We start from the raw sequence: 15,707 nt of genomic DNA on the forward strand, positions 1-15,707 counted from the left end.
CCCCCCCCTCCCCGCCCCGCCCCCAGCTCCAGTGGTTTGCTGGCTGTCTTCTGCATTCCTTGGCTTATAGACACATCACCTTTGTCCCTGCCCTCATGTTCACATTTCCCCTGTGTGGTCTGCATACAAATTTCCCCTTTTGATAAGGACACTAGTCATATTGGATTAGGAGCCCATACTCCTCCAGGGTGACCTCATCTTAACTAATCACATCTGCAGTGACCCTGTCTCCAAATAAGGTTACATTCTGAGATATTGGGGGCAAGGACTTCAACATATGAATTTGGGGGTTAGGAGGGACACAGTTCACACCTTAAAAAGAGTTTACCAACCAGAGAAAAGGAAAAAGGCATTCTGATTGTGAACAGAAAGAAGAGCATGTGAGAACACAGAAAGACATCATTGGGGAAAGGCAATGGCCAGCTGGGAAGTGGGTGTTAGGGTGGGATGGGCGTGGGATAGGCAGGTCCCACTCTGATTACAAAAGTACCCATAGGACGCTGGGTACAAAAACTTCACTGGGACAGGGAGAAACTCACCTTCCTGGTCTCAGCCTACTCTAGGGGTACAGGAAGGAGGCAGGAGGATCTGAGAACAGGGCTTTTTCCTTTTTTTAAAATTGATCTTAGAGAGAGGGAGGGAGAAGGGGAGAGAGAGTGAGAAAGGGAGAAGGAGAGAGAGAGAGAGAGAGAGAGAGACTCCTGCATGTGCCCTGACCAGGGATCAAACATGAAACTTCCTTAGTATGTGGTCTGACCAGGAATCAAACCCACAGACTTCTGGTGTATGGGACTATGCTCCAACCAACCGAGCCACACCAGCCAGGGCAGAACAGGACATTTCAAAGTGTCTGCTCAACCCACCTCACCACCCCGTGTTGGAAGTACAGAAGTTAAGAAGACGTTGGTAGTAGCTATAGTTGGGTTCACATCCCTGCCCTGTACCCTTGGGCACATTGCTTAAATTCTTCAGGCCTCGTTTCTTCCCCCAGTAATTGACCATGAAACCATCTGGCACAGCACAAACACTCAGCAAAGGTGCCAGTAGTATCCCTGTGATGAGCCATCCCAGGGAATTTTGATTTAAAAGAAAAATCAAAAGGTTACATTCAAACCATATTAAAGGATTCACAGTGAGCTGATGGAGGAAAGAGTAATGGTAGAATGTATCTATTGAAGTACCTATTTCCTTTTAAATGCTCACTCTAAAAGAAATATCTACTTTACTGGTTTAGGTCATTTGAGGGTGGCAATTTGAACAGTGGGTTATACATTTTGTTGTAAAGGGAGATTTGTAAGAACTGGTTAACTATGGGCCTTGGTCCCTCACAGAGGACGATTCAGATCCACGGCGAACATGTGACTGTCCTTCGGGGTGAGAGGTGGCTGGTGCTGGGCAGGAACCAAGGTACACCACCCACCAGCCCCAGGGCAGTGCCCCCTTCACCCCCTGCTGGAGTGCCACAAAGGTCACTGGCCAGACAGGCCACAGAGCCTGGGATTATTTTACCATCTCATTTCAACCTGAGAGCAGGCAGTGAGCAGGGGCACGTCCGTGTGCATGTGTGGAGAGAGAGAGAACACGAAAGCAACACAGCACAGGCAGAGTGTAGAGTGAGAGGCAGAGGGGCCCAGCCCGTGTGCAGCTCAGAGACCCAGAGACAGAGAGACAGAGACAGAGACAGAGAGGCAAGAATCCACAGCGGAGACCGACTTGGCACAGATTAGAGGTTATGTCATAGGTTATCATTTTAAAACTTACAATGTATAATAGAAAGAAACACAAGTATAATTACTATAAAGGGAATTATGAACCGCCTTACATCTGTACAGGACCTAGAGTATTACCAAGTCCTCCCCACATGCCCAAATGCTGGCCAATGAGGAGGCCAGCTAATGACTTCTCATTCTGTCCCTGGCACTTGGAGACATGTGGCCTTGGCTAAAAGTCATGTAGATTCTGTCTGCCTGTTTCTCTTCTCTAGACTGGGACTGGTTTCCTGGGCCAGGCTACCGCCTCTGGAGGGCTGGCGGGGAGCCTTCCCATCCATCTCCTTTTGTCTATCTTGATGCTGCAAACTCCAGCTTAAGAACAGAGATTTAAATATATTGTTTTCATTAATTGCCAGCATTTGAAAGTCAAGAGCTACTGTGTAAATCTGCACATTGGGTTTTCTTTGGAAAATGGGCAGAATGGGCAATGCTGGGCCTCTGTCCCAACGTGGCAGCTCCGCCTCAAGCTGGTGCCAGCGATGCCCTTTAGCTCACCACGTCCCCATCACTCCCCATTGCCTCCCGGACCCTGGATTTTGTTGTTTGCAGCCCTTGTTCTATCTCACCAACATATTTTGTTGAAGTGAACTTTTCACGGGTCAGTCTCCTGTCTCAGAGGCAGAGAATACGTCTTGTTCACCCCTGGACTTCCAGCCCTGGGCCCAGTGCCTGGCACATCAGAGCGCTCAGGCAGGTTTGCTGAACTTACCGATGCGTGGCACCAGGTGAGAGTGACAAGCAAGGAGAGAGAGCAAACCGAAGGAAACTGGGAGGTGAAGACAGCCTCAGCCTCCGAGTCTGGCCTGCCCTCCGCGATGCATGCCAGGGTGCGTCCTCAACACTGCCCTTCTTTATTTCCTCCCACAGGTGAGCTGCTCCCTCGAATGAGTCACCTGGCTATGAGAGAAGACAGTGAAAAGAGGGGGATAGAGGCTCCTGCAAGGGTTTTATCTTCCTTTCTCTTGGATGCTGACAGAGACAGCGGGTAAGTCTGCTTGCATGTGGTCTAGGCAGTCCTTGTGAGGAGACACAAGTCTTCGTGAAGAGGAGGCTCTAGGGGCAGTGTAGCATATGTGATCAAATTCTGGCGACACACTGGCTAGACGTGTGACCTGGAACAAGTAATTGACCCTTCTGGGCCTGTCTCCCCATCTGTAAAATAGAGATAACAATGGTATTCGTCTCATAGGGCTGATGCATACATTGAATGAGATAACACATGTAAAGTGCCTGGCACATGTTTGCTTGCCGCATAACACTCCCTAGATTACCTTCCTCCGGCTGCCAGAACGAATTACCACGAACTGGAGGATGTAAAACAACAGGGAGCTGTTCTCTCACAGTTCTGGAGCCAGAGGTCCCAAATCCAGGTGGCGGCTACCCTCCTCGGGAGCTCCAGAGAGAATCTGTCCTTTGCTCTGGATGTGGTTCCTCCCAGGCATCCCTTGGCTTGGGGCTGCGTCCTCCAGCCTCTGTCTCCCTCCTTTCATGTGTCTGTTACCTCTCTCCTGCCTCCTGGGAGGATACTTGCCATTGGGTTAGGGCCCATCCATCCCATCATCCAGGATGATCTCATCTCAGGACCCCTAACTAATCACCTCTACGTAGCCTTCTTTTCCAAATAAGGTCACATTCACAAATCCCAGGCTGCAGAGATATCTTTTGGAGAGGCCACCATTCAACCACTATAATACCTGACGTTTTTTGAGTTCTTTCTGTAAACCGAACTACACATGCATTATTTGATCATCCGATTAAGTTAGATCCCGAAGAAGAGAGTCCCCTCCCAGGTGGTTCTTACCTTGGGGCCTGATGCTGGTTTCCCAAGTGGCTCCATGATTAGCGACCAAAGGGAGTGGCTTGACACACATCATTTGTAGATTTTTCTGGATTCACTCTTGGCCCTCTCCATGTGCATTATCCTTTTCTTTCCCTGCAAAATGCCTGTGGTAGACGCTGATGTGCTGTCCAGATCCTCCTTAAGGACTTGTCCCAGCTGCTGGGAGTGCTGTCATCAAACAGACTTTAGCTGTCAGCCCCTGTGGGTTGGCCTCCAGTGCAGAGAGCCCCTCATTGAGATCACCTGTCCTCATGTGGGCCACATCCAGGACCGATGAAAGCAGCAACACATAGAATTCGGCCGTTTCAGCCCAATATGGGGCACCTTTAACTCCAAAGTCCCCTGTGGGGTCACAAGAGGCTGTGAGGGGACTGTGTTACTTCCCCCTTGGTCCAGTCCTGCTTCCACAGGAGTTGATCCCAAAGGCACCCCCCACTAAACATCCTACATGATAAACTCCAAATCAGTCTGCTTCCCAGACACACCAATGTGCCAGTGTTGAAGGACCATCTATTCTGGGATCGAGCAATTATATGTGAGATAGAAATTTTACTCCAACTAACTGTGTATTTATGTGCAATGCTTCTGTTTCCCATAGGTAACCATAAATAATGTCACCTTGAAGTTTAAATCATTTTTTAACTTTTTGGAGAGCTCTTTAAGGCTTTGCAGTTTTTCTTTTTTCTAACACTTAGAACATGCAAATGAATCTAAGGCAATCCTAAAACTTGGAAATACTCTGCAGGTACCTGGAAAAAAGGAGCACTGGTTTGATAGTTGCTGAAAACTTGTTTTCTTGAAAATAATATTTTGAGGTTTCAACTGGACTTACATTTGCCTTTGAATTTTTAATTAATTTGAGGAAATTCATCATATATTTACTAGTAGCACCATCTGTGAGCAAGAAATCAGAAAAGAATATAAGACAAAGGAGACAGTCTACTGTTCTGGTTGAGAAAATAGACTTTAGGAATAAATTGGGTCTGGGCTTGATCTTGCCTCTCCCACTCACTGTCACTGAACTCTGTGCCTCAGTTTCCCCAACTATCAAATGAGAGTACTAATGATATCTACCCCAGAGAGCTGTGAAAGTTAAATGAGATTCTCTGTATAATAGTAAACACAATAAATGCTATTTATCAGTATTAACTACTACCTGAGGCAAAATAAATATATGCACATAAACAAATTTTAGATCATTTGATCCTTTGCTTACAGAAAATTCATGAAAATTTGTCCAAACTTATTTTAAAAAGATACAATGGGCTTTTTTTTTTCTTATTAGAGAGAAAACCATTGAGTTTTCTAATACTGAAGGTGACATCTGAGTAAAGACCTGAAGGCAGTGTAGGCGTGGGCCACATGGCTCTCCTGGGAAGAGCATTTCAGAGGGAACAGACAGTGCAAAATTCTGAGAGGTCAGCTAGACGTGCTTGAGCTCTGACCAAGAGGCCCATGTGGCTGGAGTGGACTAAGCAGGGCAGATGAGGTCAGAGATATAAGGGGGTGGGGACAGGTCTTGTAGGACCTGGCAGGTCATTGTGAAGAGTGTGGATTTTGCTAAATGATTGGAAGCTATTAGGAGTCTTGAGCCATGGAGTGACATGGCCCAATTTATGCATGAAAAGGATCCCCTGACTCCACATTAGGAATGGAGTGGAGGTGGGCAAGGCAGAAGAAGCAGGGAGACCGCCGTTGGACGGATGCTACTGCTGTGCAGTAACCCTGGCTGACAACAATCGCTTTTAGATCAGGGCAGTCACAGTGGGCACGGAGCATTCAGCACCGGCTGTATTCTGAGCCCTGAACTGACAGGATTTGGTAATGTCTTGAGAAGAAGAGTTAAGGATAATTCTCAGTGGTGTTTTATTTTTGTGTGTTGTTGTTGTTGTTTGTCTTGAGCAACTGAAGAAAAAAGGCTCCTTGAACTAAGAAGAGTAAGATGCAGAGAAAGGCAGGGTTGGAAAGTAATGGGAGGTGTTCATGTTGGCCCCCGTTAAGCGTGCAGTAGCTCCTTAGCATCCAAATGAACATGTTGAAGTGGCAGTGAGAAGAGTCTGGGGTTGGCTGGCAGTCTGGGGCTACAAGTATAGAGTTAGGAGTCATTGGGCTATAGTTGGTGTTTCAAACTATAAGACTGGATGAAATCACCAAGGAAGTGAGTAGAAATAGAAACAGGAGATGTTCAGGGGTCAGAGAGATAACAAGGAACAGCCACGGAGCCTGAGAAGGAGCTGCCGGTGAAGGACAAGGAAAACCAGGAGAGTCTGGAAACCAGGTGATGCATGTGAGCAGGGCTTTGATGGGTGAACAGGAGTCTGTAAGGCCAGTGGTCCTGCAAGCGTGGTTGCAGACGAGCAGCATCAGTATCAGCATCTGGAAATTTGTTAGGAATGTGCAGAACCTCCCGCCCGCCCTCAATCTACTGGGTCACCAACTCTGATGGTGGGGCCCTCCAGGGGATTCTGATGCACCCTCAAGTGTGAGAACCACTACCCTAGGCACAAAAGTGCCCGCACAACATTAGAATGAGGATTGAGAAGGGGGAAAACAAACAAACAAGCTTTTCTGTACTGGAAGAGAACAATTTTAAAGACCCACTTAGTGCGCAAAGCAACTGTGCAGCACATGGGTGCCTCCCAGTAAACCCTCTCCCAGTAAGCCCTCGTGCCCACGTCCCAACTTAGAAACCTTCTGTTAATTTATCATGGCTCTTTGGAGAGGAGGAATGCCCCATTCACTGGACAGAGGGAATGCAGAGCACCAGGCATGCCAGACATTCCACGGCTGAAAACGGGGGCTGGGGGTGGTATTTCACGGTTAGCGTTCCCGGGCCACGAATGCTGAAACCCATGAGATGTGAAGCTATTCCACCCTCCAGTTTCCAAAATTTCCTCTAGATTTTCCCAGGAGGATCCCGCCGCCTCCCATTCTGGGGAGAAGTAGTTAAAATTAAGGCCAGCCCTGCAGGACTGCCATGCCAGATGCGGAGAGGCTGTCCCCAGAAATAAGCTGGCTCCCACCGCGGCTGGGCGGGGCAGCGCGCCTCCTGGAAGGCCAGCCCCAGGGCAAGGGATCTGGTCCCAAACTTTGAAATCTTGCGCGGAGGCACTGCATCCCGACCTCTCCTTTCCCAGCCACTCCTGGCGAGCCTTTCAAAAAAAAAAAAAGTGTGCAGTTGTCTCCTCCCCGCCCAGCCCTATCCTCGCCCAGGACCAGCTGTGCGGCGGGGACGCGGTCAGACCCGCGGCTGCAGCAGACCAAGCTGCGCTCTCCATTTAGGCACCTTCAGCTTTCCGCCCGGCGCTGGGAGCACTTTGCAAAGTTGAGCAGCTCTTAAGCGCACGCTTGGCCTCTCGACTTCTCCCGCCCCGGTCCCAGGCGCCCCCGCCTCCCACGCTCCCTTCCACTGGGAGCAGCTCGTCCCTGCGGCTGGCAGCTTACACCACTCTGGGTCCTCCGCCCCGAAGCGCGACCATGCTATTAAGGGGCATCCTGCTGGCAGTGCAAGGTAAGGCCTGGACCCGGTGTGTGCGTGTTTGGGGGAGCGGGTGGAGGGGGGCGGTGCAGGGGACGCTCTCGTGACCCGCTCCCTCTCCTGCTGCTCCAGTGGCCGGGCTCGCTGCCCTGGGCTGAGCCATCCAAGGGCGCCTCCTGATACTTCTCCGCAGCGGCTCTCTCGCTCCCCAAGCCAAGCCTGGGGTGGTGATCCTGCGCGCAATGGAAGCGCCGGTGTGGGAGAACTGTAGTGCATCCCCTCACCTGCCCCCTCCTGCACGCCTTCCTCTCACTTCCACCAAGTAGTTTCCCAGGGGCGCCCGGAGTTGGTGCCAAGGCTCCCCGAACTGAAACTCACTTTGTGCCCGCAGCCCTGCAGCTTGTCCGTGCCTTGGACCTGCCCGCTGGGTCCTGCGCCTTCGAAGAGAACACCTGTGGCTTTGACTCCGTGCTTGCGTTCCGGCCGTGGATTTTAAATGAGGAAGGTAAGGAGACTCGGTGCACCGGGGCCCGAGGTGAACTTGCCCTGCTGGTTGGCTCTTTCACGTGGGAAATGCTATCTTGGGGTTAAATCCCCTTGGAAGGAAAAGTGTGCGTCATGGATCCTCCTTCCAAACCTCAGCTGTGCTGCCTAGATGGCCAAGGAAGAGATGGGGGAGGAGCGGGGTGTCCTTTGTTTACCTGGCCTGGGGTAGAAGCTCTGAGGTTTTGCCCCTCCCCCCAGCACTCCATAATGGAAGGGAGAAAGGGGGCATGGCTGATGACTGTCCCCCACTGCCAGTCATCCTCTCTGTCCTCTGTGGACACCTTTGCGAGTGGCGGAAGGCAGACAGGGCCTTCTCTTCCCACCCTGCAGGAGGGGTTCCATAATTCTGTGATGAGACTTCTGTGTTTTGCTGCATGACATCATCATCATATTCCTGTTGTATTTATAATCCAGCACTTGGCAAAAGAGGAAACCAAGTCCATGACCTTGTGCCTGAGGCCACTCAGCTGGTGGGTGTTGGTCGTGGTCTCACCACTGCATACCACTTGGGTTCTAGTGACAGAGTTTAAATGTGGGGTCTTCAGAGGTATCTTCTTACCCTTCATTTAGTAAAAATAAGTAGTTCTCTGGTGCCCAAAGCGGGCACCGGGGAGTCCCTTCTCCTTTCCTCTCTGGCTCACTGTGTCACCCCCTTTAGAGGATTGATGCCCCAGGCCACGGGGACGGGGAAAGAGCCTTCTTTAACACACACTGCAGCATAAAGGAGGCCAGTTTACCGCCTTCCCCTTTCCAAATGTCCTCAGGCCTCCAATCACCCAACCTGGAGAAGGGTGGAGCCCAGAAGCTCTGGTTAGGACATAGGAACTGTCAATCACAGTTTATTCTGCCCCAGGCTTCTATTTGGGGCTTTGCATTAGCTTCTCTGACACTCACAGGTGGGTAATGTTAAGCCCCATTTTCACCGAAGGGAATCTCAGTCTTCGAATATTTAAATGGTTGGTCCAGTCACATGGCATTGACCAGATCTGACCTGTCTAATGAGGGGGAGAACTCACTCAGTAGAGCCACTTGCATGACCCTAAGAGTGAAACCCTTCAATATTGTGCCCTAGGCACTTCTCTAGTCCTGGCCCTGAGAAAAGGAAACGAACATCACCCCTTCATCCAGGAGCCTCAGTCCCTGAGCCCCCACCCCCAGTCCTCTGGCAGGATGGTGGCCCCCTCACAGCAGGCTGCTGCCTGGGTCAGTGGCATGCCACAGCCTGCCCAACTCCACCGCCTCCCAGGCCCACAGGAAGTGCTCTCCGCTGAGCTGGCACCTCTGCACAGTGGCAGTTAAACCGTGCAAACAGGAAGATGCTTATAGGAAAAGGTGATTAAGGTTTAATAGTATAATGAAGGTACTGTTGCTTTCCTGTTTCCTTTCTTTCTAACTTCTAGCGGCCACTGCTTCCTGGCTCAGTCCTAGGACTTCTGGTTTGGCTGGGGAAGTGAATTCATTCTCCTTCGAGCACTCCAGGTGGGCAGGTTAGGCTTCCGTCATTATAGACGGGGTTTTTCAAAGACCAGAACTTGGACATAACAGTCCACTCCAGATAGGCAAAGAGTTCATTGTGTGCCGGCTGCTGTGGCTGCCTGCTGAGAAGCCATCGCTAAGAATTTCTGTTATAAACCCATTTCTAGATTGGTAACTTAAAGATAATAAAATCGCCCTGGGCTGAAATTTGGCAAGCGGTTCACAAGTTTCTCTGCAAATTTCCTTCATCTGGTTGCAAAAACCCTTTGAAACTGATTCCATCTGTGCATTTGTATCCACCAAAGAAAAGTTGCAGGTTTCAGAGACTTTCGCCCACAGTGTTTGGCACACAAATGGCATATCTATATGTTCTTAGTCCATAGATTAATTTACAATGGAAAGAACAATGCTAAAGGCCAGTGAAGGGAGAAATTGGAATTTCATCACAGGAGATTCAAATCTGGGTTGATTGTCTCAAAATATCTTCCCAGCTGCCCAAAATTATATTGGAGGTCCAACCCTTTAGTTTATTTCAAGTATTAGTTCTCTACACATCTCCAGTTACAATTCCGATGTCTCTAGTTCATGGCCATTTTGAAATATGCTTGTTCTCCACTGGACACAGGATGGGCGAGTTTGGCAGGGCAGTGTGCTGGCTTGTGTTGTGTACCACCATGGGGGGCACCCCAGAGACAGGGTGTGACACCAGTCCTGGGGACCAGCCCCTGCAGTCTAGCCTCCTCTACTTTCTACTTTTGCCAATGGTGGCCTTGGTGGGTGTTTTGTTTTTGTTTTTAAATTTTCCTCTATGTTTTTTTGTAGAATTTTTTTTATCTTCCCTAACTTGCCAAGGCAAGTGAGATTATGTCAGACTCAAATTTGAACTGGTTTCTATGTTTCAGTTTTGAATTAAATCCAGGAAAGAAGAGATCTATTTTATCCTACAAAAGTCTTTATTCATTCACTCCTTTACATAGTGGTCCTCAGCCGAAATCCAAACCATTGGTTCCATTTCCACGTCAGCCGTTCGCCAGAGGATTCTTAGAGAACAGAAAGTTGACCTTTCATCCAAAGAGTCACAATTCAAATTAGTCATCAGGTGGATGTTGGCTTCGCTCTGAGGTTTGGATATTTTGGCTTAGTATCTTTAACCTAACACCCTCAGAGGAACTGAGGGAGGGGGAGGGGTCAAATCCAAATCCAGGCACTGCTTTTTAATTGGAAGTTTCAAAAGCAAAGCCACCCAAGTAGGGAAAGGCAGATACTGAAATGTGTCAGGTTAAGAGAAGGTAGAAAAATGAAATTCAAAGCATTTTTTTTGTAGGGAAAGCATTTTTTTCTATAGCAGTGGGGGTCAGGAGTCGAGAAATTGCCTAATCCATGAAGAGCAAGTGCTGATATCCAGGCAGCTAGAGGTTTGGTATAACAAGGGGTGGGGGTGGGGGTGTGACCATGGCAGAGGTGCCCAAATCCCTTTGTGAGCACATGCGGGCGTCTCTTTCTGACACCTCCTTTCTTCACCCAAATCCCTTCCTTCTATCTTGAGGATACTTCCAGTCACTTGGCCATCTGAGTTTCAGTTCTGCACGCATCATGTGCCAGTTATTATAAATAGTGATAATCCGCCTGATATTTCTTGAAGCCCAGCTAGAGCCAAAAGTCTGGCAAGGGACCCAGGGGCCTTCCTGGAACAGGAGGAGCAGTCCTCCCTTCCTGTGGATTACCGCTCTTTTCCTGACCCTGGGGGGTCCACTCTGCATCTCACCTTAAAATCAGGGGTTCACAAGGTAGTTCCTGCCCCCTGGGCCTGCTTGAACCTGCATCTCCCCTGCTTATGCGTCTCCTGGTGCCCTCTAAGCAGAAACACAACCCCGCATTGTGTTGAGACCGAGAGCAGCCCACATTCAGGGTGTCCCTTGGATGTCTCTCAGAGAGACAGACGGTCAATGCAATAGTATCACCCGGCATTCCCCGGGCCGCCCTGGCTATGCTGCTGTCAGGTTGAGTGTGGCTGTTGTGCACTGTGCCTGAGCATGGCATTGGATCTGCTCTGGCTCTGCAAGGGCTCCTAGATCCTAGTGGTGGGCCTTGGAGATCATCCACTGCAATGTCTTATTTTACAGAGGAGCACGCTGGGCCCAGACAGGCTCCCAGTCATGGTCACGGCCCAGGCAATGGCAACCTCTCATTTCCTCTGTTCTTCACCAGTTCTTCCCTTCAGTATCACTGCCTCATCCCAGTCTCCACTGTGTCCTGGGCCCTGGAGCTTTGTGTTAATTATAGCAGTTTGGAAACTCTTCATAAGAGATATAGTTACAGTTCATACATATGATAGAACACAGGTTCCAAAGATATGGGCCTACCAGAGTCACGCAACACTACACTCTTGGTCATACGGTGCATTTATTCACTCTTCCGGATGTGTGGGGTATCCCACCTGTCGGCAATCTTCAGCATATAGAAAAGGGACTGGCATGTAGTAGATGCTCAGTAAAGATTTACTGAGTGAATTAATTTGCTGAATGAGTAAATGAAGTATTGGATGATTAAAAGGTCCTTATGCATGTTCATTTGTGCTCTTGGTTCATTCTGTACCTTCAATGGTAATTCCTTATCATGAAAAACAATGTAAGCCTAGGGGTTAGTATAATAACCTCTAAGCTAGACAGCTTGAATCCAGGCTTTGCCCTTTCATAATGTGTGGCCTTGAACAAGTTACATATCCTTTCTGTGTCAGTTTCCTCAGCTGTAAAATGGAGATAATAAAAGCGCCTCTCTCGTAAGATTGTTGTGAAGATTGAATACATTAATACATGTAATACATAGTGAGCACTTTAGACATGTAACCTGTTATTATTCTTACTCCACTATTACTAGATTTGTATTTTATCAATCATGATTTCTTCTAATCCAAACAGCTTTCCAACACAGCTTCTGAGAAGCTACGGAGAGTCTCATTTTCTTTGGATTATAGTTTTGCCATTTGCTCTTCATTCCAACCAGAGGAAGAACATTCCTTTTCTTATTATTTGCCTCTATTTTTAGCACCCACAAGCCTCTCGGGCCATCTAACTTTTGTATGTCTGAATGAGGTATGGAGATAAAGTATTAGGACCAAGTTCACTGGTTGATAGTCTCTCCAAATGACTTACTAGTAACACCTCTTCTCCGTAAATTCTTGGTTTGGGTCGAGTCCTTTGCATCCTGCCCCATCACTCTCCCACCCTAGGCTGCTCTTCCCTACGTATCCCTCCACAGAGCTGGTGCCTCAGCATCAATCATGCTCCATGGTTGATGGTGCTGGTGCCTTCTATGATATGCCTCGCCAAACTCATCTCTCATCTCCTAAGCTCTTTGGCAGGTCCCTAACCCTTGGCCTCCCTGTCAGTCAGTCTAGGGCAGTGGTCAGCAAACTGTGGCTCTCAAGCCACATGCGGCTCTTTGGCCCCTTGACTATGGCTCTTCCACAAAATACCACATGCGGGCACGCATGTATAGTGCGATTGAAACTTCGTGGCCCATGCGCAGAAGTCAGTATTTTGTGGAAGAGCCACACTCAAGGGGCCAAAGAGCCGCATGTGGCTCGCAAGCCGCAGTTTGCCGACCACTGGTCCAGGGTCTTGAGCTCTCTTGCCTGAACCCTCCACTTGGGATTTAAACTGCCTGGACTAGTCATATCTGCCTGCTCCGCTTTGCCTGACTGACTTCTCTGGCCATAGGTTCTGTCTGGTCAAACTCCCACTTACCAAGGCCAACACCCAGTCTGGGTTCCTCACTGCTTGAGTTAGAGTTGCTCAATGGGAAGCCACCAGCTCCTGGTCTGATCCCCAACAAGGTGCCTGCGGATTTTTAGGAGGTTCCCTTTCTCATAATTGCAGAAGTCAGCTGTGATCACAATGTATGGGGAGGAAAATATAATTTCTTGCCATAGGACTTTCTGTCTTCATTGCCATTTTCAGTCTCTTAGCCTGCAGTTAGCATGTTTTGTGAGTCGCCTCTTGGGCTACAGTACTCTTAAAAGGTCTCAGAATCTCTTTGGTAGGTCACCCACTTTTCTTACAAACAATATTTGATTTTTAAGAATTTGAGTGAAATCCAGTTTTGTTCAGAAGGCATGGATGTCTCAAAAAGTAGGGCCAGCAGGTGGTGGAACATGTTTGGGCATCTTGGCCGGTCAACCCTGATTTTCATATCTACCAGTTTTCCCACTGCAGATAGGAGGTAGTGCTTAACACAGAAAAACATATTACAGGTGATAAATGATAAGGTTATTTAAGGGCAAGAAACTTTCACAGTACATCAGAAATGTCTATTATATCCATTAGGCCATACCTAAGTAAGCATAGCATAATGTCATACTTAATGTCAGCGAAGCATTCCCGACCAAAACTAAAACTTTATAAATAAAATCTTATACCTATGCATTAGGCTAGTGGTACGTAACTTTGACTGGACATTAAAAACACCTAAGTAGTTTTTTAAAAAGAGTCATATCCAGGCCCTCCACCAAGAGATTCTGATTTATTTGGCTCAAAGTGGGGCCAGACTTGGCATTGTTCACAAAAAAAGCAAACACAATAAATAAACTCCTTAGGTTTTTCCAATGTATAGCCAGGGTTGAGGACAGTGCCTTAGAATGACGGCCAACTCCCCACCCTTCCAGAAGTAAGAAAGAAGCAATGCCCTCTTGTCAAGGGGTTGTTAAAAAATGCCTTGATAATTATCAGTTACCCTCAGGGTAAAGTGCAAAATGCCTAGCTTGGCACTCAAGACGCTTCATGATTTGCCCCAAATTACATTTTTACTCTGCCCTCTCATTAATTCCTAATGTGCAATTCACTCAACACACCCTTGACTTTAAGGCCTCCTTGCTCTAGTTGCATTGTTTTCAACACCTGTATTATTCTGCTCCATCTTAGCCTATTTAAATCCTATTCATACTTTAAGATCCAGCTCTTTGTTGAAGCATTCCCTGAGTTGCCCAAGTCAATGAACCTCTCCCTTCCCTTACTTCTCTGCCTTCCCTTGTCTCTCTTCATTCCACTTTCCACCTTGTAAACCTTATTGGTGTCTCCTATCAGAGTCCCCAACCCCTTTACCTCATCAGAGTGTTGCATCTTTCAGAATAGGAACCACATCCTCCCACCGCACCTGATAAACAATATGTGGTATCAACAAACACTTTGGATTTAATCAATGTCTAAAGCTCTTGAAAAGCCTGGACATTTTTTCCCTGTAGAGAAAGAGGTTGTGTTTCATAATCCTTCCTATCATAGGACTTCAAAGACTTTGGAGGCTAATGTTGTAATTTCTGGATATAATGCTGAAGCAGTATTTCAGCTTGTCTCACCAATATGTGGTCTGTCATACCATGGACAAATAGCCTGTGGGTTATTTAGCTGTGAGGCTTGCCTGAGTCCCTTGATCCTCTGCCATCACAAACAGTCACAAAGCAACCTCGAGAGTGACACTGCTTGATCTGAAAAGGCATTTTTGGCACTTTGAACTAGCTTTTGAGAGCTGTTAGTTTCCAAGAGCTCGAGTGTGAGGCTTCAGTGGTACCCACCTTGATGGGTAAAAGTCAGTAGAGATATTTGTCTGCTCCTAAAAGAATCTCTTGCACACTGATGTGACTGATGCAGAGACCAATGGATTGGGTTTGTGATTGAGTGAGGTCTGCCAGTATATATACTTTCTCTACTTTGTGAAAAAGTTTTTTGTGTTTTTGGGTATTCTGAGGCTAAGAATAAGATGATAAAGCAAAGCAAGTAGTACCATGTCATAACTTCACAGTATCCAGAATGAATCACATCCTTTACAGAAAAAGCTCCTACTATTCAGTCTATCAACAAGCATTTGAGCGCTGGCTATCCATCAGGAACTAGATTAGTAGTTGAAGTGAACAGAGAACAGGAAGTACAGAGGTGGTCATGGTCCCTGTCTTTGGTGGCAGCAGAAGACCAATAGGAGGAAACACAAATCTGTAATTATGGTGGGAGCACATGGAACTGTATGCTACTCAAAGATCTTCACAGCAAACAGCATCAGTTGGCTGTTCCAGCAGAAAAAGGAGTTTATGGGAAAGGCGCCCATTAGCTTTCAGAATCAATAGGAAGTCTAGAGAGATATACATTGGGCAATAATAAAGAGATGCAAAGTGTAGGCAAGATCCTACTGGAGGAACCATTTGTGTGACTTTGCCGCTGGACATTTGTCACTGACCTGCTGGACCTCCTGTTCATGATCCTGCAGACAATGAGTAGTATGTGGCCTGCTCTCCAGACCAGCAGCTGTGAGGAGGGTTGACGTGAGAGGGATGAGATTGGCACTGGGAGGCTAGTTAGGGGACTACCCAGTGAGAGATGATGCGGACTTAAAACAGGACAGGTGAAATAGGAGGGGTGAAAGGGAGGGAGTAAACAAAACACCAAAAGGGAACTAAATTGACAGGATTTGGTGACTGATTAGGTGGGAGCAATGAGTCAGTGAGTGGAGAGTGACTCCCAAATTTTTAATTTGAGTACCCGTTTGTTGCATGGTGCCAAAAGTTGAGAAAATGTCAAATTTCTGTTATAGGAATAGTTCATAATGAGAA

The 15,707-nt window shown here is 47.8% G+C and overlaps 1 protein-coding gene across 1 annotated transcript in view; it reads left to right on the forward strand.

The window, feature by feature from the left end:
• Positions 1-7,089: 7,089 nt before the first annotated feature.
• Positions 7,090-15,707, forward strand: part of MAMDC2 (MAM domain containing 2) — a gene marked incomplete at its 5' end in the record, with an annotated part of 133,303 nt that continues 124,685 nt past the window's right edge. Inside the window, 2 exons of the mRNA XM_081103135.1 lie at positions 7,090-7,123; positions 7,482-7,595. Coding sequence (XP_080959261.1) covers positions 7,090-7,123; positions 7,482-7,595 — 148 coding nt within the window. The remainder of the gene's footprint in view (positions 7,124-7,481; positions 7,596-15,707) is intronic.

The sequence above is a fragment of the Myotis nattereri genome (genome assembly GCF_964212035.1).
Source record: "Myotis nattereri genome assembly, chromosome: 12".
NCBI classification, from domain to species: domain Eukaryota; kingdom Metazoa; phylum Chordata; class Mammalia; order Chiroptera; family Vespertilionidae; genus Myotis; species Myotis nattereri.